This window comes from Lepidochelys olivacea (assembly GCF_965140295.1).
Source record: "Lepidochelys olivacea isolate rLepOli2 genome assembly, chromosome: 1".
NCBI classification, from domain to species: domain Eukaryota; kingdom Metazoa; phylum Chordata; order Testudines; family Cheloniidae; genus Lepidochelys; species Lepidochelys olivacea.
The window spans coordinates 12,571,154-12,597,356 of record NC_140411.1 but is presented as its reverse complement, the minus strand read 5'-3'; the positions used below and the strand labels follow the sequence as shown (position 1 = coordinate 12,597,356).

Sequence of the window (26,203 nt, the reverse complement as noted above, 5' to 3'; positions counted from 1 at the left end):
GCGCTGTTATATTATGTTAGTGACATGAAACCCTCACGGAAGTTCATTTGTCAGGCTCAGGAGAGGCTGCTTTGCTGGTGGAAATCAGACTGGGTATCACTATTATTGTCATCGCTCGGATAAACTGGTGAAAATGCCACAGTGGCATAGTCATTCTCAGGGGATAAGGACACCCTGAGGTTATTAAGAACCTCAGTGGCATTTTATGCTTGATTCTCTAGCTCTAGTGACTTTACTGTCATTCATCGAGATTTACACCAGGGTGAGTGGGAAGACAATCAAGCCCCGTGTTTATATGTAAAATTCAGAGCAGGGAGTCAGACCAGCAGTTTCACATCACGCTGTTGCTGTCTACTAAAATGATAAACAGTTAGAGGCCCAAATTTTGCTCTGTTACACCAGGGTAAATCTGGAGTAACTCCACAGAAGTCTGTGGAGTTCTTCCATATTTAGAGCAGTCTAACTGAGAGCTGAAATTGGCAGACGTGTTGCCAGCAGCCACCAGAAATGGTGTGAGACAAACAGGGTTTTAGACAGAGTGCCACCGTCCCCTTTTCATGTGTAATTATTGGGGTTACTCTGTACCCCAAACTCTTAAGGAGCCAGTAGCGTTCCCAGTGTACCATGTCCTGGCGGCAAGCACTATAGGTGCTTCAGCTAGGCTGTGTAGGCATTAGCCCTGGGGGTCTCCATAACCACTCAGCCACACGGCTCAGGGAAAGGTTTCTGATAGATGGGGCTGGCAGGGAGAAGGCTGTAAATACCCTAGGTGCAGAGGTTTAAAGGTACTGTTCAAAGTGAGCAATAATGGCTCCTGTTTGCGTCCCTGGGGCAGTCCAATTGAGTGAGGGTCAGGGCTTTTCAGGCCTAGTGCTCAGGGAGCCCCTCCCCATCCAGTCTCTATTCAAGCCAATAAGCATTGTGGGTTTCCAAGCCAGGCTCTGTTAGTCTCTCACTGGGGCCCCTTTGCAGTGGTTCCATGCCCATCTGCTGCTGCTCCCCCATAAGTCTCACCCAGACCTGTACCCAGCTGTGATGTCTAGCAGTCACAGCCTGTTCTGTATGTGGCTCTGTCCACAGTTCCTGGGGTCTCTCTCCAGCTCCCTGCTGCCATGCAGCTCCCACCCACAGACAGCCTGGCCACTTCCTGCTTCAGGACCTTTCCCGTCCCTGGCCAAGGGTAGGCAAGTGCTATGGGGATGGGGCTAATGGGAACATAGTCCCTTCTTAGCCAGGAGGAAGGGGATGTACAGTGGGGAGGGAGCTGCAGTCCCCTGCTTTGCAGATCCATCACAAGTGCTTTACTGCACTCCAGTGAGGTTTTGACTAAGGTGACTGTATTTACAGAATCAAAAACCTCTGGGACACTTTAGGGGCAACATTTTCTAAGGTGGTGGAATGCTCGCTATAGCAATACGTTTGGAACCGACTTTCATAGCTAGAAAGAAAAAAAACTACAAAAGTTTGGACTGATGAAATGAAAGAACCAGGACATTTCAGGAGTTCCTGGGATGTGGTGACACAAGGACTGTCCCCAAAACCAGGATATATGGAGACTTTAGTGGAAACTAATATGCCATCCCATTGATGCTCACATTGTATCTGTGCCCTGCGGCGTCCTTTAGTGACTAGAGTGTCGTTCTCGTTTTGGGAGTCTCCTACACCAGAAGCCAGGTACTTGCTGAGAGTAATTCCCATCTTAACCTTCTGCGTTTCCTGTTGTAACTTTGTGTTTTACAGACGGTTCCTATGAGAAGTCAATGGAAGAGGAGCCCCTGCAGTTAAACAGAGGTGTTGTACGTGATGTTTACATTTTAACAATCCAAGTGTCCCTTCTAAAATAAACCACATCGCCAATTCATGGAAATCCATGTTTCTGCAACACTTGCCCTTTAAGCTGTTCTTCTACCAAAACCCAAACCAAACCCCCAACAGTAACAACAACATTTACCCCAGGCAGAGACTTTATCCCAAAAAGGGAGACGTGTCAGAGACTCCATGAAATCCACTAGAGACTCCATGATGCTATTTATTTTACATGGAAGTTGCTCGGATACTGTGGAGATGGGTGGCAGGATACAATCCTGGAACCAACAGTGACCTTCACTCATCAGAAACGTCTGGAAGCCCTTTCTGAATGCAAAGGAGCATAGAGATGATGGCCCAGTTTTAGCTCTGCTCACCACTCCAGACCAATGGTCCATCTAGCTCTGTATCCTGTCCTCTGACCGTGGCCAGTGCCAGATGCTTTAGAGGGAATGAACAGAACAGGGCAATTATCGAGTGATCCATCCTCTATCGTCCACTCCCAACTTTTGGCTGTCAAAGGTTTAGGCTACCAAAGGTGTAGGGACACCCAGAGCATGGGGTTGTGTCCCTGCCCATCTTGGCTAATAGCTATCAATGGACCCATCCTCCAGGAACTTGTCAAATTCTTTTTTTAACCCAGTTATACTTTCAATGTAACGTGGGAGCGGAGAGGTGTAAGTAGTTGCACACATGGTTACTGGTAGGGCTGGGAATAGAAGCCAGGTCTCCTGACTCCCAGTTAAGTGCCTTACTCACTTTAAAGCGCTGCTGGCCACTGGCATAGTCACCGTAGCTCTGAGCAGGTTTAAATGATATGGTGGTTTAAATGCCAGAGGCAGTCGGAGCCTTGTCTACCTTGGTGCTGCCCCTGTTTTGAGTGGCACCAGGGTTAGCTGCAGAAAACAGCCAGGGGCAAACACAATCTAGTTCCCGGGCAGTGGCAGCAACTGCTTTTGCTCAGAATACTGGTGTCTCCCCTTTCCTTCGTACACATGTAGCCCATTCCCCAGCAGCATGGCAGCCAGAGCCTGAGCGGGATGGGAGCATGTTTTCCTGCTGCCTCGCTGGCTAGTCTTTGTAGCCACACTACTAGGGAGGAAAAAGTGAGCTCCTGGCTCCTTTAGGTTGATTCATGACTACGTTTCAAGTTGGATGACCAATGCCAGGTTTGCGGCATTCGGTCACTTATAGCTTCTTGTCCTTACTCTTTCCAAAGCCCTGTGGATGAAATGCCAGGACCACACCTCTCCAATCTATAAAACTCCAGAAATAGCCACAAGGAAATCCTTTGTGCTATGTGTCTTGTCCCATTTTTCTCTGGAATCCCAAAGCCAGGAGCAAGGTATTCCCATGCAGTGGAGGATTACCAGTCTTGAGAGAACATTGACTTTTCTGCTGGCCTACGGCCTATATTGACCTCGGGGCTGGGTGTGTGTGTGTGTGTTCCGGGATAAACATGGAATATGACCCATTGTCTAGGTTTAGAAGCCAAGAGTAGCTTTGCTAATGTCAGACATGGTATTTGACTTGACAGGTCTTGTGGGAGTGGGACTGAGTGGCAGGAATCGAGGAAGGGTAGCAAATTTCAACTCTACCATTATTGAGAGTGTTACGGTCACACTTAGAGGCCCCACTGAAGATCAGGGCCTTATTGTCCTGGGCGCTGTACGCACATAGTAAGAGAGAGTCCCTGCGCCAGAAAGCCTGCAATCAAAACAGATAAGACAGAAGGGGAAACAGAGGCACGGAGAAGTGAAATGATTTGCCCATGGCCACCCAGTGGCAGAGCCAGGAATAGCACCCAGGTCCCCTGATTTCTATCCATCTCAATGCACTCTCCACTAGACTCTTTAGAGGCTAAGCATTTCCCCTTCACAGCCCATGTGCGCGTGACTTGGAGCTAAACTTTCCCATAAAGCGCCGCAGACAGAGCAGCCGAACTGCCTGGTCCTCAGTAGTATCCTTGTTTCCGGCCTTTCACAGAGACATTCTCAAGACCAGTGCTTGGGGGATCCGGTGAGCAAGAGATTGCTTGGCGAGACTGCTTCCGCTGTGATCAGTTCCTCACTGGAGTTCCTTCCCAGGGGCTTCAAGCCAAAAGGAGGCGGAGTTGGCACCACCGTCAAATTCATCTTGAAAGAAAAGCACAAGAAAGGTGACGGGCTGTTCGTTCCTGGGGGCGAGGTTTCTGTGTGTTCCCTGGGAAGAGGGCATGTGACCTCAGCTGGCTTCCGGAGCGCAGCAGAATCCAGTTAATTGGCAGCCACATAAATGGCAGACTGGGTGGTGTAGGGTGGGGGTGTCACGTCTGCCCAGGACGAGTCAGATTAAATGCCATGCCTGGGTGGTGAGCCCATCACATCTCTCTTAAGGGGTCAGCTCATTACTGGTGGCCAGCTTGTGCCTCCCAGATGCATCTTCCATTCAGGGAACTACCTCTTTCCAGGCAAAAGGAGAGTTTCGGGGGAGGGTTAGCTTCTGTGGCCTCCTGGGACAGGGATCCTTTCAGTGGGGACGAACCGGTATGGGGCACAAGGTCCCTCCACAGTCTCCCTGGAAAACCTGCAGAAACATTTACACAGCCTGGGCTGGGACTGTAGTAACTTTTCTGTGGAACTGCCCCTCGCGTTAGTGGCAGAAGTGGGCTAGTTCCTGTCAGCACAGCCCTGCTTGGGCATCCTTCTCCAGGGGAATCTCTGGGGATACTAGAAAGTGGGGTGAGGGAGTGAGACAACCCTTGCGGCCTCCTGGAACTGTGTGGGAAAACACGGGTAACTTGGGGGTGTTTTCCTTCTCCAGCTCCGTCCTGGGTATTTGTCTCTAGGAGGGGACATTCTGGCCCTTGGATGGGAGACTGCCAAGGAAGAGTCAGAGTCCACAGCAACTTGTGTGGCAATTCAGTAGGTAAAAAGAAAAGGAGGACTTGTGGCACCTTAGAGACTAACCAATTTATTTGAGCATAAGCTTTCGTGAGCTACAGCTCACTTCATTGGTTAGTCTCTAAGGTGCCACAAGTACTCCTTTTCTTTTTGCGAATACAGACTGACACGGCTGTTACTGTGAATTCAGTAGGTGGCGCTCTTCCCTCGGAGTAGTGCTGAACAGATGCATGTTATTAAGGAGCCCAGCATTCTTCTTTCAGATACAGTCCTGACAACTCATGCTCATTAAAGATCTCAATGCACCTGGCCAAATTCCAACTCTTGTGGCTACATTCTGCTGCTTAAATCCCCCTTGCAGTTTCAATGGGCTCTCATTTTCATACTCACCTTCTGTCCTGAAGTATTCTGTGATATTGCTGCTGCCGTGTTGTGCCCCAGAGGGGGATGCATTGCAATGGTGGGTGTTGCAATCCCTTTGACATAGTTTGCCTGTTAGTTTGGTAGTTTTGCAAAGTGCTTTGAGATCCATTAGGACGAAAGGCACCGTACAGAGGTACAATATGATTATTATTATTTATTGTTCCCCTTCTCTCTTTCTCTTTCAGCTTGCGTTTACAATGGGAAGACCTACTCCCATGGAGAAGTGTGGCATCCTGTCTTCCGACTATATGGAGTCCTACCATGCATCCTATGTACCTGCACGGATGGGATCCAGGACTGCCAGAAGGTTACATGTCCCAAGGAATATGCTTGTGAATATCCTGAGAAAGTAGAAGGGAAATGTTGTAAAGTATGTCCAGGTACGTGGGAGAACAGATAGACTATCCTCCCCAGCATTTGCTGCTCTCTCCTGGTGTTTTGACTTCATTTATTACTGGCTTCTCTTTCCTTTGGCTAGTTTTAATGCCCCGATCCTACCTATGCACTTGCCGAACTTTAAACAAGAGTAATCATGTGACTTCAGTGGAATAAGCACACGTATGTGTTAACAAAATTAGGGCCTTACTACGTACATGAACACATGGACTTTTGTGTCTCCTGATTGGCTTCTGGTCTTTTTGTGAAAGCTTTCTGGCTTGAATCATAGGGATTAGATGAAAAAGAACTGAGGTCTCCTGATCCGCCCTCCCCCCCCTTCGAATGAAGGAGAGTTTCCTAAGTTATGTCCCTCTGTACTTCATTTAGCTTTACAAGTTTAAGCAAGGGAACTTCTCCCACTTCTGTAGGAGTCTATTTGGAACCAAGGAGCAGGAATTGCTGAGTGAAGTTGTATGCGCTGTGTTCTACAGGAAGTCAGATTAGATGATCACAGTGGTCCCTTCGGACCTTGAAATCTATGAATCTCACTGCTAGGAGCTTTTCCCCAGTGAACGTTTACCGCAACTTAAATACTTTGCCGCAGCCTAAATGATTCCTCCGAGGCCCTTCCATTACTCGTAGGCTATCACATCCCTCCCACTTTATCACTGGTTAGCCATGTCATATGATTTTGGTATTGACTTCGGTGAGGAGAGGTTGGGAGCTAGGGTTCGTGGGTTCTAGTCCCAGCTCCGCCACTGATTCATTGTGTTGTCTGGGGCAAGTCACATAATTATTCTGTGCCCTAGGCGCTCCCATTTGTAAAACCACGCTGTGCCTCAAAGGACTGGTTGGGAGGCTTGCTACTTGTTGGGCAAAAGCTCTGAACGGCACAACAGGGGTGCAATTTGCTATCATTGGAATCAGTGCAGTACAGATGGTGATGCTATGCCTCCTCTATTGGGCCATCTTGGTGAGACATACACTGACTTTAGTGGGGGTTTTGCCTGCTTTAGGACTATGGAGGCCAGTGTTGGCAATGGTGGTGGAGGAGGGCAGGCTGGGTACACCCCTGTTAGCATCATGCTAAATCCAGACAGCTAGCTGAATGCTTATGGTATGGTCATTGCAAAACACCCCTCCGCTTTTCTCTCTCTGTCAGGATGACGATGTCATTTACATCAGTGTAAATCAGGAGGAACTCCACTGCCATGGAGGGAGATACACCAGTGTAGGACTGGTGTGAGAGCAGAATCAGACCCCATATTCTCACTCCTAAAATAAACTCCCTGTGTTTATTTATAACCAGACTTTCTCTGGAGTAGTGTGAAAAGCTTACCAGCCAAAAGGGCGAGAGAACAAGGCTAAATTCAGCGGTGGGAGGGAGCTCCTCTGAGTTCCAGGAACCTCAACCAAATGCAACAAACTGGCTTCCAAATATGAAAGCGAATTCTTAATTACTGCAGAAGCCAAAAATTGACGACGCACGTTCGCTTGGGAGTGTTAAAAATTGCCCAAGGTTGTAAATATCCCTCCAGCCACCACCCTCCCAACTGACAAGGCAGACCAAATTCAGAGGTGACGTGTAAGGGAGAGTGGGTGACACCTCAATAAGTAGGTGTGAGTGAATATAAAGGGGGCTGATTCTGATCTCACTTATACCTGGGGCCTGATCCTGGAGCTACACTGATACTGTCATAAATATAAAGGGAAGGGTAAACCCCTTTGAAATCCCTCCTGGCCAGTGGAAAGCTCCTCTCACCTGTAAAGGGTTAAGAAGCTAAAAGGTAACCTCGCTGGCACCTGACCAAAATGACCAATGAGGAGACAAGATACTTTAAAAAGCTGGGAGGAGGGAGAGAAACAAAGGGTCTGTGTGTCTGTCTATATTCTGTCTTTGCCGGGGATAGACCAGGAATGGAGTCTTAGAACTTTTAGTAAGTAATCTAGCTAGATACGTGTTAGATTATGATTTCTTTAAATGGCTGAGAAAAGAACTGTGCTGAATAGAATAACTATTTCTGTCTGTGTATCTTTTTTGTAACTTAAGGTTTTGCCTAGAGGGGTTCTCTATGTTTTGAATCTAATTACCCTGTAAGGTATCTACCATCCTGATTTTACAGGGGGGATTTCTTTATTTCTATTTACTTCTATTTTTATTAAAAGTCTTCTTGTAAGAAAACTGAATGCTTTTTCATTGTTCTCAGATCCAAGGGTTTGGGTCTGTGGTCACCTATGCAAATTGGTGAGGCTTTTTATCCAACATTTCCCAGGAAAGGGGGGGTGCAAGTGTTGGGAGGATTGTTCATTGCTCTTAAGATCCAAGGGTCTGGGTCTGTAGTCACCTAGGCAAATTGGTGAGGCTTTTTACCAAACCTTGTCCAGGAAGTGGGGTGCAAGGTTTTGGGAAGTATTTTGGGGGGAAAGACGCGTCCAAACAGCTCTTCCCCAGTAACCAGTATTAGTTTGGTGGTGGTAGCGGCCAATCCAAGGACAACGGGTGGAATATTTTGTACCTTGGGGAAGTTTTGACCTAAGCTGGTAAAGATAAGCTTAGGAGGGTTTTCATGCAGGTCCCCACATCTGTACCCTAGCGTTCAGAGTGGGGGAGGAACCTTGACAGATACGCACCAGCCAAAGGTCTAGCCCCTGCTTTACTTTGGGGCCATCCCATTGGTTTAATTGAAACTATTCCTGATTGGCTGGGGAAAGTGAGCTCACAAACCGGTCCAGTGAGTCTGAACTAGTGTAAATGACCTGCCAATGGGCCAGAAGAGAGGGGTGCAGCTGGAAAAGTCCCTACCAGGCAGGTGTCGGGAGGTGCCAATTCAGAATAGCTATGCCCAGGCTAGATTCCCCTTTCAGATACAACTATTTAAATCAGGAGTCACCCCACTAAAGTCAATGGAGTTACCCGTGTAAAGCCAGTCTAAGAAGCCCAGGGGAGGATCTACTTTAATATACATCTTCTGACACCTTCCTCTCATTCACTGATCAGGACAGGAAGATTTGCTTTGTTTTCCTGGAGCCCATGCCCAAAAAGCATGAGTTGCCCCAATAATAACACTGTACAGAGCACTTAGAATCATAGAATCATAGAATATCAGGGTTGGAAGGGACCTCAGGAGGTCATCTAGTCCAACCCCCTGCTCAAAAGCAGGACCCATCCCCAATTAAATCATCCCAGCCAAGGCTTTGTCAAGCCTGATCTTAAAAACTTCTAAGGAAGGAGATTCCACCACCTCCCTAGGCAACGCATTCCAGTGTTTCACCACCCTCCTAATGAAAAAGTTTTTCCTAATATCCAACCTAAACCTCCCCCACTGCAACTTGAGACCATTACTCCTTGTCCTGTCCTCTTCCACCACTGAGAATAGTCTAGAACCATCCTCTCTGGAACTACCTCTCAGGTAGTTGAAAGCAGCTATCAAATCCCCCCTCATTCTTCTCTTCTGCAGACTAAACAATCCCAGTTCCCCCAGCCTCTCCTCATAAGTCATGTGTTCCAGACCCCTAATCATTTTTGTTGCCCTTCGCTGGACTCTCTCCAATTTATCCATATCCTTCTTGTAGTGTGGGGCCCAAAACTGGACACAGTACTCCAGATGAGGCCTCACCAATGTCGAATAGAGGGGGACGATCACGTCACTCGATCTACTCGCTATGCCCCTACTTATACATCCCAAAATGCCATTGGCTTTCTTGGCAACAAGGGCACACTGCTGACTCATATCCAGCATCTCGTCCACTGTCACCCCTAGGTCCTTTTCCGCAGAACTGCTGCCTAGCCATTCGGTCCCTAGTCTGTAGCTGTGCATTGGGTTCTTCCGTCCTAAGTGCAGGACCCTGCACTTATCCTTATTGAACCTCATCAGATTTCTTTTGGCCCAATCCTCCAATTTGTTTAGGTCCCTCTGTATCCTATCCCTGCCCTCCAGCGTATCTACCACTCCTCCCAGTTTAGTATCATCTGCAAATTTGCTGAGGGTGCAATCCACACCATCCTCCAGATCATTTATGAAGATATTGAACAAAACCGGCCCCAGGACCGACCCCTGGGGCACTCCACTTGACACCGGCTGCCAACTAGACATGGAGCCATTGATCACTACCCGTTGAGCCCAACAATCTAGCCAACTTTCTACCCACCTTATAGTGCATTCATCCAACCCATACTTCCTTAACTTGCTGACAAGAATACTGTGGGAGACCGTGTCAAAAGCTTTGTCTTCTAGAGTCTCAGTGCCCCTCTCCCTTCCCTGGCAGGGAGGGCCAGCAGATGACCTGCAGATGGGGACTGATCAATCCTATGTGGTAGGCCAATGTGTTACATTGAAATGAAATGTAAATGAAAAGGCCAGATGAAATGAAATGAAAGGGCCAGAGCCCCAGCTAGTGTAGACAAACATAGCTTTGCTGGTTTCAACGGAGCTGTGCAGATCTACAGCAGCTGAGGATCTGACCGAAAGATTGGTAAATCATCCCCCAAATTCAAGAGTGTTCAGATCCAGGGATTGGGTTTGAGCCCTACTTTATCCCCGCTGAAGTCAATGAGGGTAGGTCGATGCAGCATTTTAGAGCAAGCCTCCCAGCGTGGGTTGACAGATTTGGGCGAGTGGGGCTTGTGCTCATGTGCTAAAAACAGCGGTGTAGACAAACTGTGTAGACAGCACTTGGAAGTTGCAGCTCGGGTTCTGAAGCACACACCCCCCGGATATACCCTAAGAGACCCTTATGGGTAGGGAGAGCGAATCAAGTTGAGCTCCACCGACAGGATCTGAGATAAGAATTTTGCTCCGTTTTGTTTTGGGCAGGTTTTCAGTTTGCTGCTATTTGACCCCTACCATTTTCTGTGTACAACACAGAGGCTGTGAATTGGAAAAATAATGGTTTTTAACAATCCACATGGCAAATAACAGAGAACTTAAAAAAAATCTACCTTCACCATTGCTAACGCTAGGGTATGTCACTATCTCAGCATTCAATAGCAATACGGTCATGGTCTCCGTCCACTTACAGAAAACTCAATGGTCTCCTTTTAAAACTCATCATAATATTCGGTGCTCCTTATTTTCAGATAAGTGCCTTAAGACTCAATTATACTACAGTCAGAGGTGTGATTGGAGCTTGGGTAGGCATACCCATGCTAGTTTTGCTCTAGCTAGCATGGCTAAAATTAGCAGTCAAGACACAGGCATGGATCCTGGCATGGACTAGGCATGCGAGGACATGCTCAGGGTTCTGGGTGGGCTTGGACAGCCCACACTGAAGCCTGTGGTGTTGCGTCTTCACAGCTATCGGTACGCATGCTAACTAGATCAAAGCTAGCTCAGGTATGTCTACCTGAGCTGTAATCACACCGCTAATTGCAGTGTGGACTTGCTCTGAGTCCTGGTCTACATTCTCTGCGCCGCTCTTATTGGCTACAGAGCTGCGAAACAACTAATGCTGACTTTGTTTGTGTTTAGATGCCAAAGTCAAGCCGACTGATGAAATAAATACCCCCAGATGTGCCCAGAATCTGAATAGGGTATTGGTCTACATGTTTGTGCCACCCGGTTCCGAGAGCCCACAGGAAAACCTGAGAAAAATTGCAATCGAGAAAGACTCTTCTGAAGAGGTGGAAATTTACAGCTGGAAACTGGTAAAAGGTGAATCTGGTGAATGAAACCAGCAAATAATTTTTAAGGGTTATTTGAAGGGTCATTGGCTATACCTGTTTAGTCTCCTCTCCAGCTTTGGCAGGAGAATCATGTTTTTGGCTTCTTTCAGCAATGCTCCTACCTAGGTAATCTCAGTCTGCTGATTTGGAGACATCTCCATGGTTAACATTGATTGTAGGTAGATGTGTCTAGTAACCCCATTGTAAGACAGACCTGATGCACAGTAGTTGAGTAAACCAGTCTGGATAAAATCTGACCCTCCTTCAACCACTGCCCTTGAATTCACACCAAACCCAAGGTGAACTCTTTCTGACATTCAGAAGAGTTCCATTCATTCCTTTTCATTTTTGCCTGATCCGTGTCCTCTCCATCTTCCACCCCAAACTGAAAGAGCAAAGATTGCAATACTGCAATAAAACACTTCTCATGGTATACTGACTCAACAGGAAACAGCAAACACTGGAAATCAACATCACACAACATGTCCAGTTCTCCAGACTTGATGGATTTGGATCCAAACTTCTGAATACAGATCTGACCCAAAGCTCTCAATTTTTGAGGTTGAAGTATAGCTAATAAGCAGTAAAATGAGAGGAGACCTCAGATTAAACAATATACATATAGTATGGTACCATGCAGTTTCCTCAGCTGGTTAAGTCAGCATCACTCCACTGATTACTTCACTTGATCTACACTTCAAATGATCTACACCAATTTACAATAGAAGAGGACTCAAAGTCCCCTTTTCAGTCCTACATCCTATGTTCCTATTGACACTGGATCTGTTAGCCACTATCCACTGCCCATTGTAATTCAGATTCTTGATTTAGTAGATGATTGCTCTGTGGGTCACCCATAATAAACTGGAGCGGGCTAGAAGGCTCTGGGTGCTTGAAAATAGAGGGTATTATTATATCAGAAGATCTCCATTTCAGTTGTTCCTTATGGTTCACTAAGCCCATATTCTATCCATACCCATAAACGCCTTCTTTCTTTCACTGGCCAGGTTCTTCTTCCTCAGGTGACCTCTATAATATATAATATAATATGAAGGCTGTACCTATCTAGATTTTAATAAGGACATCCATCACCATGGTATCTGAGCTCCTTCACTGGAGTACCCATCCTTCCTAGGCCTGGCTCTGTTTCCAGCCAGGGCTGCTGAGATTCACAGGCACTGAAGGACTGTCACAGTCTGAGACATTGACTCAGGATATCAGGCCAAGTTCATTAGCAGACACTAGCTGCTCATCATTGGTTGGCAGGGGTCATTACCAAAACAGTGCATGGTGTGGTCTTCCCACCTACCAAGGCCAAATGCTTAATGCCTCCAGGGAGCTTCCAGCCCTGCCAGCCAAGACAGGGAAAGTCCTCATCCAAGAGCCCAGCTCTGCTCTTTTGCTTGGCAGCACAGAGTGTTACTGCTGGGAGACTGTGTGAGCACAGTCACGTATGGATTCCACCACGGCACTGTATTTCACTTGAGTAACAGAAGAAGACTTGTGGGTGGAGGGAGGCTGGGAGCAGACCACTGGAGTTCATCCACCTCACTATTGTGTGTGACCTATAGTATTTCTCACCCCTAAGCGGCATTATCTATTCCTGCTTTGGTACAGGCTGTGTCTATACATCACTTCAATGATAATAGTACAGGGCCTGATTCTGGGCCTGTGGAAATCAGTGCAAACTTTGCCATTGATTTCAGAGGGCGCAAGAGGACACTCTTCATGTGTTTCATCTGAGGATCTCAAAGCACTCTGTAAATATAGAATCACAGAACTGTGGGGCTGGAAGGGAACTCCAGAGGTCATCTAGTCCAGCCCCCGGTGCTGAGGATTAAGTACACCTAGACCTAACATCATCTTAATTTAGTAAGCGTGGCAACACCCTTGTGAAGCAGGCAAGTGCTGTTATTTCCTACGGCATTATAAAGCACTGACATTGCTTTTTAAATCTGTTTCTATGCACTGGGGTGGGGCTTAGAGCTGGGGGCAGAGAACAGGAAGAAGTGGACTTTGAGGAGACCTTCTCTTAGCCCCCTGCCGCCATTGCTGTCACTCCATAGCCGGACTCGCCGGACTCCTGGGGAGCAGATAGATGAGCTGAGCCCTGTAGTCATGTCACAGGGTGGCATGCACATACTGGCTTTTTCTGTCCCTGTCTCTTTTTATTCAGGCTGTTGATAAGACAGTTTTACGGAGCATTTTAGCAGATTTCTCTGTCTCCCCCCCCCCCTCTCACGCATGTATGCTGCTGTCAGGACTGTGTGGCACTCTCTATAGACACACACTCGGAGCTGTGTCAGTTCACAAACAGACACGCACATGGTTTTCTCACATGGCTAGGGCTGTTGCCTTTGCCCATTAGGAAAGGTGAATGAAGGAGAAAAGCAGCAGCAGCAAGGATCCCCTCAGGAAGCTGAGCTCCTTAAGAGGACAGGACATCTGTCTCTCTCCACCTATCTGCTAACCCCGCTGGATCCTCTTAGCCCCTCAGACAGAAGACTTCTTCTCTGTGAAGCCCCTCTGGGTCCTACTGAAATGGATGCTCCAGTGTGATCCATAATCTACTCTGATCTTTTATAGCTAAGGAAGTTTTCTAGTCATCTAACTAAGGTACTTACATGGCCCCCATCACCAGAGTATCCAAGCAGCTTCAAACTCCCAACTGTGAGGTAGGGCAGGGCTGTTATCCCCATTCTCCAGATGGGGACCTGAGGCCCAGAGTGGCTAGGTGACTTGCCCAGGGTCATATGGGATGTTTGTGTCAGAAGAGGAATCAAACACAGGTGTCCCACAGCCCAGGTGAGCACCCTATTCACTGGACCATACTTCATCAAGTCATTAATTAAGCCTCTAAGCACTCCGGTGAGGGAAGTATATCCATTTTACAGAGAACGCACTGAGGCTGCCCAAAGCCACAGATCAATTCAGAGGCAGAGCCAGAGCCAGAACCAGAAATGGAGCCCAAGAGTCAGGGCTAAGGCTGGGTGACTTTTTATTTTGGCTAATAGTAAACTCACCAGAAAATACATTTCTCTGGGCGCTGAAACTATTTGTGAATTTAGGTCAAATTCGGCAAGTAGCTTCAACTGAAAAAAACTGAAAACAAGAATTTTGGAAATGTCCAAAACGGTGATCTGAAATGACATTTTTAAAATGTTTCATTCGACCAGAAGGAAATGTTTTCAGGTTTTTTATTTCATTGAGAAGAACTGAAAAAAAACCCCAAGACCTCAATTTGGATTTGAAATTAACAGTTTTTTTCTTCGATTTTTCAATTTGGCCACTAAATCGAAAAATCAAACATGATTCCCTCAGTTCTAGTCATGCCTTTGAGTCTTCTGCTTCAACCACTAGCTGACACTTCCTCTCACATACCAGACCAGTGGAAACAGAGGTTGCCCTTGGCTGAAGAGAGGCTAAGTGAGAGGGTGAAGAAGGATGTTCCAGGCATACCTGGCATGTTTGTCAGTAGTTCACTACTTAAGATGAATGTTATAATACCTAATCCATCTTAAAGGTCATTTCCATTGCTAAATACATGTTCTGGTTTTCTTGAATTAAACAATTGACTCAAACGCCCCCGCTCGCAGTCTGACTCTGGCACAAAAGAAGCATAACTCTATGTAGAAATATTTTTATATTTCCTAGTCAAGCTACATTGCTAAACTGGGGGATTAAAAGAAGTGTTGGCTGCTGAATGCCTAGAAAAATGAAATATGGATCAGCACCAGCCAATGCCATGGACACGGGAACGAGGGGCTCTGAAAGGAGGGGTGCGGAGATGAGGCTGGAGGTGTTTGTCAGGAGGGCCATGAGAGAGAGGGTCCTGTTGTCATATTGTTATTGTCTGTGTTATGGTAGTAGCTAGAGGCCCCAGGTGAGATCAGGCGCTAGGTGCTGTACAGCACAATGGGGCCTGGGCCTTGGCCTTGGCTGCGGTCTCCAAGTGCTACTGTTATTAGTTATTCCTATTATTACAGAGATATTTTGAAATCATGATAACTCAATGGAAGGGTTTTTGTACCTTCCTCTGAAGTATCTGGTATTGCGATTCTCGGAGACAGGACTAGATAATGGGGTGCGAGGCATTACAGAGGGATCTCTCCAAACCGGGTGACTGGGCAACAAAGTGGCAGATGAAAGGCAATGTTGATACGTGCAAAGTTAGGCACATTGGAACAAATAATGCCAACTATACGTATACAACGATGGGTTCTAAACCAGCTGTTACCATCCCAGAAAGAGATCTTGGAGTCACTGTAGATAGTTCTCTAAAAACTTCTGCTCAGTGCGCAGCAGCAGTCAAAAAGGCGAACAGACTGTTAGGGACTACTGGGAAAGGGATAGATAATAAACCAGTAAATACTGTAATGCCGCGATATAAATCCATGGTGCGCCCACATCTTGAATACTGCTGCAGTTCTGGTTGCCCCATCTCAAAAAGGAGATAGTGGAACTGGAAAAGGTTCAGAGAAGGGCAAGAGAGATGATCAAGAGTATGGAACGGCTTCCATATGAGGAGAGACAAAAAAGATTAGGGGTGTTCAGCTTAGACAAGAGAGGACTAAGGGGGGAATCTGATAGAGGTCGATAAAATCAAGACTGGTGTGGAAAAAGTCAATAGGAAAGGTTTATTTACTTTTTCCCACAATACAAAAACCAGGGACCACTTGATGAAATTAATAGGCTGCAGGTTTAATACAAACAAGAGGAAGTACTTTTTCATACAATGCACAACTAACCTGTGGAACTCATTGCCATGGGATGTTGTGAAGGCCAGATGTATACCTGGGTTCAAAAAAGAACTGGATAAGTTCATGGGGACAATGGCTGCTAGCCAAGATGGTCAGATGTGCAACCCCATGGTTGCGCTAACCCTAAACCTCTGACTACCAGAAGTCAGGGGTAGAAGACAGCAGTAGATCTTTCCATAACTGCTCTGTTCTGTACATTCCCCTTGAAGCTCTGGTAAAGGCCACTGTTGGAGACAGAATACTGGGCGAGATGGACCATGGTCTGACCCCGTATGGCAACTCTTGGCTTTTTATTAGATGGACCACAGGTCTGATCCAGTCTGGTGCTTCCACTGTTCCTATGCTTTTACCTTTCTAATTAGCTAACGAAAGAGAAGGTTTTTTTCCTTGGTGGTGGTGGGGTTGTTCTGTTTTAAAATGGAGCTAAGATCGAACTAGCTGTAAAATGTTCATGCCGATCATCTCTGTCCCCAGGAATATTTCATTTGATACAGGTCAAGAAGATCAGGAAAGAGGAGTTCAACCCAGAAGCGCAGAACTTTAGGCTGGTCACCAGAACAAATGAAGGTACAAATAAAGGGTAAATCTTTACTTCTGTAACCTCCTGGCAAGAGCAGACTGGGTTCATCAGCCATCCCATAAAGACCTTTTGTACCCCCCTGAGCAAAGAGGGGGAATGAAATGTGGTGCGAGCAACCTGACTTGTCTACGCTTAACAAGGGGCACAGACTAAATGTCTTTAAACATGCCCAGTCTGCTCTGTTACCAGTCACTCTTTCACTTTATGACGTTTGGAAAGACCAGCCAAATTCCTTAAAGTGGACATGCAATTACGCAACCCAAAGGTCACATCTCTCCAAAGTCCGTAAAACTGTTTGATTTTTATATCTAATCCATCTGGCATTACCGGAAAAAGTGATGCAATGGCTTTGAAAAAAATCTCCCCAAAATATTGAAGCTCTCCTTCGTGTTCCTGGAAGTGTGTAAATGTTGTAATAATTTGGCATCACCAGGCCACATACTGACAGAGAGTGGTTGTGGCAGGCTTGAGCTGCGTAGTCATTCACCGCTTGGCCCATGCCAAGACTGATCGTCTGATAGCTGCTCAGCAGCCTGTGTAACATGAAAGTGAGGGTCTCAGCTCAGTGGAGCCGTGGCAGAGAATCATAGAAACGTAGGGCTGGAAGGGACGTGAGTCCAGCCAGGAGTGGAGGGAGGTTCCTAAAAGTGGCCACCAGCACCCGAACCATGGCCCTGCCCCCTAAGGCTCTGCCCTCACACCATCCCTTCCCCCAAGACCCCACCCCCTGCTTTCTCATCTCTGGCCCCCTGTTGCTCGCCCTTACGGCCAGTGAAAAGTGGTGGGGCTGTGCCCCCCTGGTCCCCCCGTTCCAGTGCCTTGCTTTGTGGCAGGACCTAGTAAACCTAGACAGTCCCTGACAGCTGTTTGTCCAACTGTAGCGAGGCGCAGCTGGGCCCCTCTAGCTTCTGCCCCGCTGCCCTCACAAACCAGTCAGGGACGCCTCGGGTTGATGCAGTCGCCAGTGTATTTTATTTATATCTATTTCCCACCACCACCTTACTATCTATATACAGGATTTTACAGCCAAGGTTCACAAGCAGCAGACCAGAGCCACCAGTCCCTCTCAGCCTCTGCCTCCCTCCCTCCCAGCCTTTATAACCCCAGCTACTTAGGTTGGCAGGTGTTTCTAGTTGCCAAGCAGGCAGGGCTATTCAGCCAGTCCCGATCCATTCCCCTTGATTGGGGCTGGCGTGGCAGGGGGCTGATTAAGCACTTTGTGCCCAGCACCCTGTCACACCAACCTGATCTTAAAAACCTCCAGACTTCAGAGGGTTTTGAAGCAGGGTTGTGTGGGATTACTTGCCATCTGTTTGGTGGCTAACTAGAGGACTTTAGTCTCTGAGGCCATCAGTCCATGGTTCCCTCCTGGTCATTTCACGTATCCAGGTAGAGTTCCCCTAGGCAGCGTCGACTGACTCCATGAACTCCATTGCAGAGCAGTGATGCTGTCGGGAGAGTTCGTTTTAAACCTTTGATCCTTGTTCCTGTCCCTGATTTTTATTCTTTGTCTCCTGTGCCCGCTTAAATCCTGGGTTATCTGGCCCATCCCTCACCTGAGGAGACAGGGTCTTTTGTTGCTCTGGTGAGCTCTGCTCACAGTCTCTGGATTTAAATAGACTGGCACCTTTTGTGAGCACTCACATTCTTGAGTCATGCATAATGCACCATTGTTTAAAGTCACGCACAGTGTAGATTTCAAGAACAAAAATTAATTGGGCTGCAAAATGTCCAAGGCAGACATGCCTAAAATAACTGTTTAAAATTCCTTTTGTTCATCCTTATTTCGCCCACACAAGGATTAACACCATGTCATTGTAATCCTGTTTTTCCCGATGAAGCTTCCGATGACCTAAACACCCTGCTCTCTGCAATTTCACAAGTGCACTGCTTCGAAAGGGACTGTGGTGTGAAAAAATAGCAATGTTGTGAAATCACCAATTACAGTTACCGAGGTTTCTAGGAAAGCCTTGGCCAGCAATTGTCCAGTGACAGGAGACTAATTCAGCTAGAAAATATTCCTCCCGGAGATGACAGCATTAGGGATACACAATCCTTCCTGGGATTACAGGTGCTGAGATCAGCTACTGGGAGAATAAGGAAGGGTTCAAAATACTGTATAGAATATTGGAATCAGAAACTTACTAGCAATACAAAAGACAGCTTCCCCAGCATCTTCCGTGGCTGATTTTTAGATGGGTGTACAACAATTATTGTAAAAAGAAAAGGAGTACTTGTGGCACCTTAGAGACTAACCAATTTATTTGAGCATAAGCTTTCGTGAGCTACAGCTCACTTCATCGGATGCATACTGTGGAAAGTGTAGAAGATCTTTTTATATACACACAAAGCATGAAAAAATACCTCCTTCTACCCCACTGTCCTGCTGGTAATAGCTTATCTAAAGTGATCACTCTCCTTACAATGTGTATGATAATCAAGTTGGGCCATTTCCAGCACAAATCCAGGTTTTCTCACCCCCCCCCCCCACACAAACCCACTGTCCTGCTGGTAATAGCTTATCTATAGTGACCACTCTCCTTACAATGTGTATGATAATCAAGGTGGGCCATTTCCAGCACAAATCCAGGGTTTAACAAGAACGTCTGGGGGGGGGGGTAGGAAAAAACAAGGGGAAATAGGTTACCTTGCGCTATATTGATGACATCTTCATCATCTGGACCCATGGAAAAGAAGCCCTTGAGGAATTCCACCATGATTTCAACAATTTCCATCCCACCATCAACCTCGGCCTAGACCAATCCACACAAGAGATCCACTTCCTGGACACTACAGTGCTAATAAACCATGGTCACATAAACACCACCCTATACCGGAAACCTACTGACCGCTATTCCTACCTACATGCCTCCAGCTTTCACCCTGACCACACCACACGATCCATCGTCCACAGCCAAGCTCTGCGATACAACCGCATTTGCTCCAACCCCTCAGACAGAGACAAACACCTACAAGATCTCTATCAAGCATTCTTACAACTACAATACCCACCTGCGGAAGTGAAGAAACAGATTGATAGAGCCAGAAGAGTTCCCAGAAGTCACCTACTACAGGACAGGCCTAACAAAGAAAATAACAGAACGCCACTAGCCGTCACCTTCAGCCCCCAACGAAAACCCCTCCAATGCATTATTAAGGATCTACAACCTATCCTGAAGGATGACCCATCACTCTCACAAATCCTGGGAGACAGGCCAGTCCTTGCCTACAGACAGCCCCCCAACCTGAAGCAAATACTCACCAGCAACCACACACCACACAACAGAACCACTAACCCAGGAACCTATCCTTGCAACAAAGCCGGTTGCCAACTGTGCCCACATATTTATTCAGGGGACACCATCACAGGGCCTAATAACATCAGCCACACTATCAGAGGCTCGTTCACCTGCACATCCACCAATGTGATATATGCCATCATGTGCCAGCAATGCCCCTCTGCCATGTACATTGGTCAAACTGGACAGTCTCTACGTAAAAGAATAAATGGACACAAATCAGATGTCAAGAATTTTAACATTCATAAATCAGTCGGAGAACACTTCAATCTCTCTGGTCACGCGATTACAGACATGAAAGTTGCAATTCTTCAACAGAAAAACTTCAAATCCAGACTCCAGCGAGAAACTGTTGAATTGGAATTCATTTGCAAATTGGATACAATTAACTTAGGCTTGAATAGAGACTGGGAGTGGCTAAGTCATTATGCAAGGTAACCTGTTTCCCCTTGTTTTTTCCTACCCACCCCCCTCCTCAGGTGTTCTTGTTAAACCCTGGATTTGTGCTGGAAATGGCCCACCTTGATTATCATACACATTATAAGGAGAGTGGTCACTTTAGATAAGCTATTACCAGCAGGACAGTGGGTTTGTGTGTGTGGTGGGGGTGGCGGGGTGAGAAAACCTGGATTTGTGCTGGAAATGGCCCAATTTGATTATCATACACATTGTAAGGAGAGTGATCACTTTAGATAAGCTATTACCAGCAGGAGAGTGGGGTGGGAGGAGGTATTTTTTCATGCTTTGTGTGTATATAAAAAGATCTTCTACACTTTCCACAGTATGCATCTTATGAAGTGAGCTGTAGCTCACGAAAGCTTATGCTCAAATAAATTGGTTAGTCTCTAAGGTGCCACAAGTCCTCCTTTTCTTTTTGCGAATACAGACTAACACGGCTGTTACTCTGAAACCAACAATTATTGTGATATTTAACAGTAAAATAAATCTGAACCAATATACAACAGCACTTATTTGTTATAGTGTGTCCCCTAGCCATCTGAAATATATATATAAGGCCCCTTTACCATAGCCTCTGAGCAGCTCACAATTTGTAATGTATTTATTCCCTTAGCACACTTGTGAGGTAGGGATGTTTTATTATCCCCATTTTACAGATGAAGGAGTAAGGCACACAGAGACTAAATGACTTACCCTAGGTTATACCGAAAGTCTATGGCAGTACTGGAAGTTGAACCCAGCGATTTCGGATGTCGGCCTACTGTCCTACCCACTGGACCATCCTTATTCTCTGACTCAGCTGACACTCTGTATGAGTTTAATGACAATAAGAGCTAGGCAAATACTTAAAAATATTTTCCACTTGAATATTTAATCTAAGGTCCTTCCCAGCCCTTTGTACAGCCGCATGCCAAGGTTTTACTAGCAAGAGTGTTTGCCGAAAAGGAATTTTAAATTTGTAATCCAGAAATCTAGAAGAAAAGGAATTACACTTAGCCAATAAGAGGCCAGAGAAAAAACCCATCACAGGGGGGTTATGACCAATCACAACAAGGTTGTGGTTTGTGACCAATCACAACGAGGTAACAGAATGTGAATTTCAGATTTCCAATGATGAGCTGGAGAATTAACAAATTTCACCCCCAAAATGTGTTGAATCAGTTTTAATAATGAATACATCTGAGAAAACTGTGATACTTTCTTGGATGCTCCGTGAACACAAAAAGAAGTGCAATTCTTCCAAAACCCACACAATACGAATGATTAGTACTTAACTAATATGATTAATACTTAACACTTCTATCACTTACCATATTGAAAGTGCTGTATGAAGGTAAAGGGCCAGATCTTGAGCTGGTGTAAACTGCCTTCACCAGCTGAGGATCTGGCCCTAACTAATTAAACTGCCCAGTACTTTTCGGAGGTAGATGAGGATTATTCAATCCCCATTTCACAGATTGAGAAACCTTGTAAATTGGGCGATTTGCCAGAGATTACACCAGAAATCTTGGGCAGATTGAAACCACATCTCCTGACACCCACACGCTATTTTGCGTAGCTGTATTATAGTAGTGCATAGAGGCCCCACTGACATCATGGCTCCATTATACATGCATGGTAAGAGACAGTCCCTGCCCCTAAGAGTTTATAGTCTAGATAGACAAACCAGAACTAAGAGGACGAGGAGAAAGAGGCACTGACATGTGAACTGACTTGACCAAGGTCACACAGCAAATCAGTGGCAGAGCCAAGAATAGCATTCAAGTCTTCTGAGTTCCAGAACAGTACCCTAGCGCCACACTGCCTCAAATCTGCCCTTCCTCCCAAGGATCATGGAATAGGTTGGAGGAAGGTGGACGATTTTAAACTGGAATGACCGGGAGCCGCTGGAGTATGGGTATGAGGGGGATGTGATTGTTTCGTATTGTGGGTGTATTTCTGGGAAGCAGCTTGCTATATATGCTTGATTCTAGAGGGTGGGGATCTAGGGGGCCCAGAGTGGGAGGAATCTGTGCATAGCAGTTTATTTCCATGACAATCATGCATCGCCTCCATCGCTATTCAGGTTGAAAACAGGAAGAAAACGGTAACGACATAAGGACCCCTGGGGTGCTGGTTTTCTCTCAATTTCCTTCCTTATCTAACCCCAACACTAACCCTAATCCTAAACCTTTCACTGTAGCTTTTGGGCAGGGGGGCTAAGGTCTTTTTCTATCTTGGGTTTGCGGTTCCAACTGAAAATCATAATGGAAAACTGATGTGGAAAGCCCCTAAAATCACCCCTGCAGGGATGGTTTCAGCATCTCCCCCCTGCGTTTGAAATCCCCATGCTCTGTGGAATCCCAAAATGGAGTCAGGGTTGATGGGGCACTACGCTAATGCGAATAAATAAAAACTAACGATAATGTAAGTTCACTGTTGGCAGGTCTCTCTGGTGAGATCTTACAGACGTAAACATCCTCGATGTAGCATGGATTGTAAAGACCCCAGAGCACAGATTAGGAGTTTAGCTCTCATCTTCCTTAGCCACCTTTCTCCCAACGTAGTTTTCTGAATGCTACCCTCTGCCCTGTGGACGGCTGAGTTTCAGAGGTGATGTGATCCATGGAGATATTTGTCTTTACTCAGACACCACTCCCCTTGTGCCTGAGCACAAACTGCAGGATCAAGTCCATAACTTCATCGATTTTAAGGCCAGCAGGGATCACTCTAGTCTGACCTCCTGCTCAAAACAGGCAACAGAATTTCACTCTGCAGTGGAAGGAACTATTCTTCTATAACCGAATCCTTTGCAAAGTCCTCTCCTTTAGGATCTTTCAGGATGGAAGGTGCGACATTAATGGTCTCATTGTTTCACTGCTAGGGCCCTACCAAATTCACAGTCCATTTTGGTCAATTTCATGATCATAGGATTTAAAAAATAATAAATTTCATGATTTCAGCTATTTAAATCTGAAATTTCGTGGTGTTGTAATTGTAGGGGTCCTGACCCAAAAAGGAGTTGGGGGGGGGTCACAAGATTATTGTAGGGGGGTTGCGGCCCTGCTAGCCTTTACTTCTGCACTGCTGCTGGCAGGGTGCTGCCTTCAGAGCTGGGCTCCCGCCCAACAGCTGCTGCTCTCCAGCCACCCAGCTCTGAAGGCAGAGCAGAAGTAAGGGTGGCAATACCACAATCCCCCCAGAATAAACCTTGTGACCCCCCTGCAACTCCCTTTTGGGTCAGGACCCCCAATTTGAGAAACTCTGGCCTCCCCTGTGAAATCTGTACAGTATAGGGTAAAAGACTAGATTTCATGGGGAGGAGATGAGACTTCACAGTCTGTGATGCGTTTTTCATGGCTGTGAATTTGGTAGGGCCCTATTCATTGTACTCCCCCATCTGTCTCTTGTCTTATACTTAGACTGTAAGTATAAGATAATACTCTCTTTTTGTTCTGGGTTTGTACAGCACCTAGCACATGGGGTCCTGGTCCATATCTAGGGATCCTGGTGCCATGATAATACAAATAATAATTATTTATTAGTATTACATTCCCAATAGGGCAAGTTTCAGAGAGTCATCTGTAGTGAATATACATCTGTCTTCTCTTCTCATATAGGTCACTGGAACAACTTCAGAGCCCAAACATCAGGGCTTAAGATGACAGAGAGTCCAGAGAAAGAAACAAAGAACTTGTAAAAAAAAACACAAACAAATATATATATATGAAAAAGTTGCATTATTAAATAAACTCGCACAGCAATAAAAGGAAAAAAAGACGGATGTAAACTAAAAACTCAAGCAATCAAACCAACGACGACAACAGATCTGAGTCTGAAACACGGCTACAACCATGGATGTGACACCCTTTGGAATGTTCCCAGAGATGGGTTGGGGGACTCAACCCCTTGTCTCCTGCTCGTCAACGATTTCAGGTGTGCCAAAAAAGGAGGAGAAGACAGGAGTGGTGCACTGTGAAGAGAGAAAATACGGGCTCTGGTTCCCATCTGTTTTATATCTCTAGCGAGTATCATGGGCGACCAGTGAAACAGTACAGGAGTCTTATTCCTTCTACCGTTATCATCTTAAAGGAGACCTGCAAAGAGACAAAATCGCCTTTGTTTCCTTTTTAAGCATCATTGTGATGTACAAAGCATTTGTTTTGTTTAAAATACAAACCAGCTATATTACTTTAGAAATATCAGCTCTTGAATCTGTTTTAGCTGGAAGACTCCTTGGAGGACTGGAGAACTAGTGATGTTATAAACCCATCATGGCAAATTTCCCAGGGATGTAGCCTCTTTGCAGACTGACCTAGGCCCTAATTCAGCCAGGAGTTCAAGTACAAAACATTAATCCCGTGAGTAGTCCCACTTCCTTCAGTGGAACTATTCATGTTCTTAAAGTTAGGTGACATGCTTAGGGTCCTGGCTGAATCAGGGTCCTAAATAGGGACAACAGAGAGGGAAGAGGATTTTTAGTTCAATTGTTTACAGAGCTTTATATTTCCTTTGATTTACTTACCACCTATTTCACTCAAACTCCTGACAAAGAGGAAGGAGGGAAAACCCTCCTTGTGAAGGATTCGAACATCCTTCACCCTCTGTCTTCAACTGAGAGACAAAGAAGCTCCCACTCCAGTTCTCTCGTCCTCGAAGGAGACCTCCAGCGACAAAATAGAGATGACAAGAGTTGACAGTCCTGATGTTTCTAAGGTGGAAAAGGGGCATATTTTTCTGGAAAACACTACGGGTGGAAGTGGCTAGGCCTCCTTTCTGCACCACGTAGAAAAAAATGCAGAACCAACAGATTATTTTTTCTCTTTGCAGGCCACATACATTTACTTTTCAAGGCCATACGGTGATGGGCACCTTCAGGCTCTAAAAATTAAAACCCATTCATTATAGTGCTTAGAAAGCCCCAGGATATCCAAGGGCCCAATTCATCCCTAGTGTAACTGCACCACCTTCAACAGATAAATTGGTTAGTCTCTAAGGTGCCACAAGTACTCCTTTTCTTTTTGCGAATACAGACTAACATGGCTGCTACTCTGAAACCTTCAACAGGGTTACCCCAGGGTTGAATATGGGCCAAGGTGTGAATTTCCAACCCCCTATGGTTTCCCTGTGCTCATTTTTTTACTCTCCCCATTGAGAATTGCCACTGGCCTAGCGCTTTTGTTTGGTTTTATGAACTGTAGGGAGTTCCCTGAATAGCTGCCCTCCCAGATAGACATTATCTAGGCAAAGCACCGGCTAACACAAGGATGGGCCCCTGATCCTTCACACAGCTTTTGCTCCGGTAATCCGACAAGAATGTTCCCCCACCGCTGGGGTGTGGCCAGGCTAACCAGACACCATTGTCACTCCTTTATTGTCAGTAGGTTCCTTTGTGCACCTTTCGCACCCCCCTACTCCCCCCGAGCACACAGGTGATACAGTGCAAACCATACTCTGCTGTCAATGACACTTGTGTAAATCCAGAACAAACCTACTGAAATCAATGGAGCCACTGCAGATTTACACCGGCGTGGCTTGGAGGAGAAGCAGGGCCATCACCTGTGCAGTGCCTATATGGCTCCTAGGGTAGTAGGTGAAGGCACTTGACAAAATGAATGTCGCTGAAGTTCCTCTGCGGTTGTTAAGTCCAGACCGTGAGAGGGCAGCAGAAACAGTTCCTTGTATCCATCGGCTGGGAGGTACACGTGGTAGAATGGGACTTAATCAATTAGCACAGCCTTCCACGTGGTAGCCAGACTTGGATATTAATAATGCCAGTATAAAGCCAGGGCAATGACATTGGCAGTGAGTCTGGCCCATTGACTGTAGCGTGTACATTACCAAAGCCTCTTGCATGGATGCGGTGTCAGCCAAAAATGTTCAAACTTGAGTGCCTAAAGCCAAGCACCCAACTCCGGGTGTTCAGGAGTGCACAGCACCTCTGCTTGCTATTGCATCCATGTGCGGGCCAGAGG

General features: G+C 46.2%; 1 protein-coding gene across 1 annotated transcript in view; it reads left to right on the top strand.

Moving 5' to 3' along the window:
- The window catches only part of CHRDL2 (chordin like 2), a gene marked incomplete at its 5' end in the record, with an annotated part of 61,749 nt that extends 37,813 nt beyond the window's left edge, over positions 1-23,936 (top strand). Inside the window, 6 exons of the mRNA XM_084613997.1 lie at positions 1,741-1,796; positions 3,793-3,964; positions 5,297-5,491; positions 10,958-11,140; positions 16,386-16,478; positions 23,849-23,936. Coding sequence (XP_084470123.1) covers positions 1,741-1,796; positions 3,793-3,964; positions 5,297-5,491; positions 10,958-11,140; positions 16,386-16,478; positions 23,849-23,928 — 779 coding nt within the window. The 3' untranslated portion in view covers positions 23,929-23,936. The remainder of the gene's footprint in view (positions 1-1,740; positions 1,797-3,792; positions 3,965-5,296; positions 5,492-10,957; positions 11,141-16,385; positions 16,479-23,848) is intronic.
- Between the last annotated feature and the right edge of the window lie 2,267 nt (positions 23,937-26,203).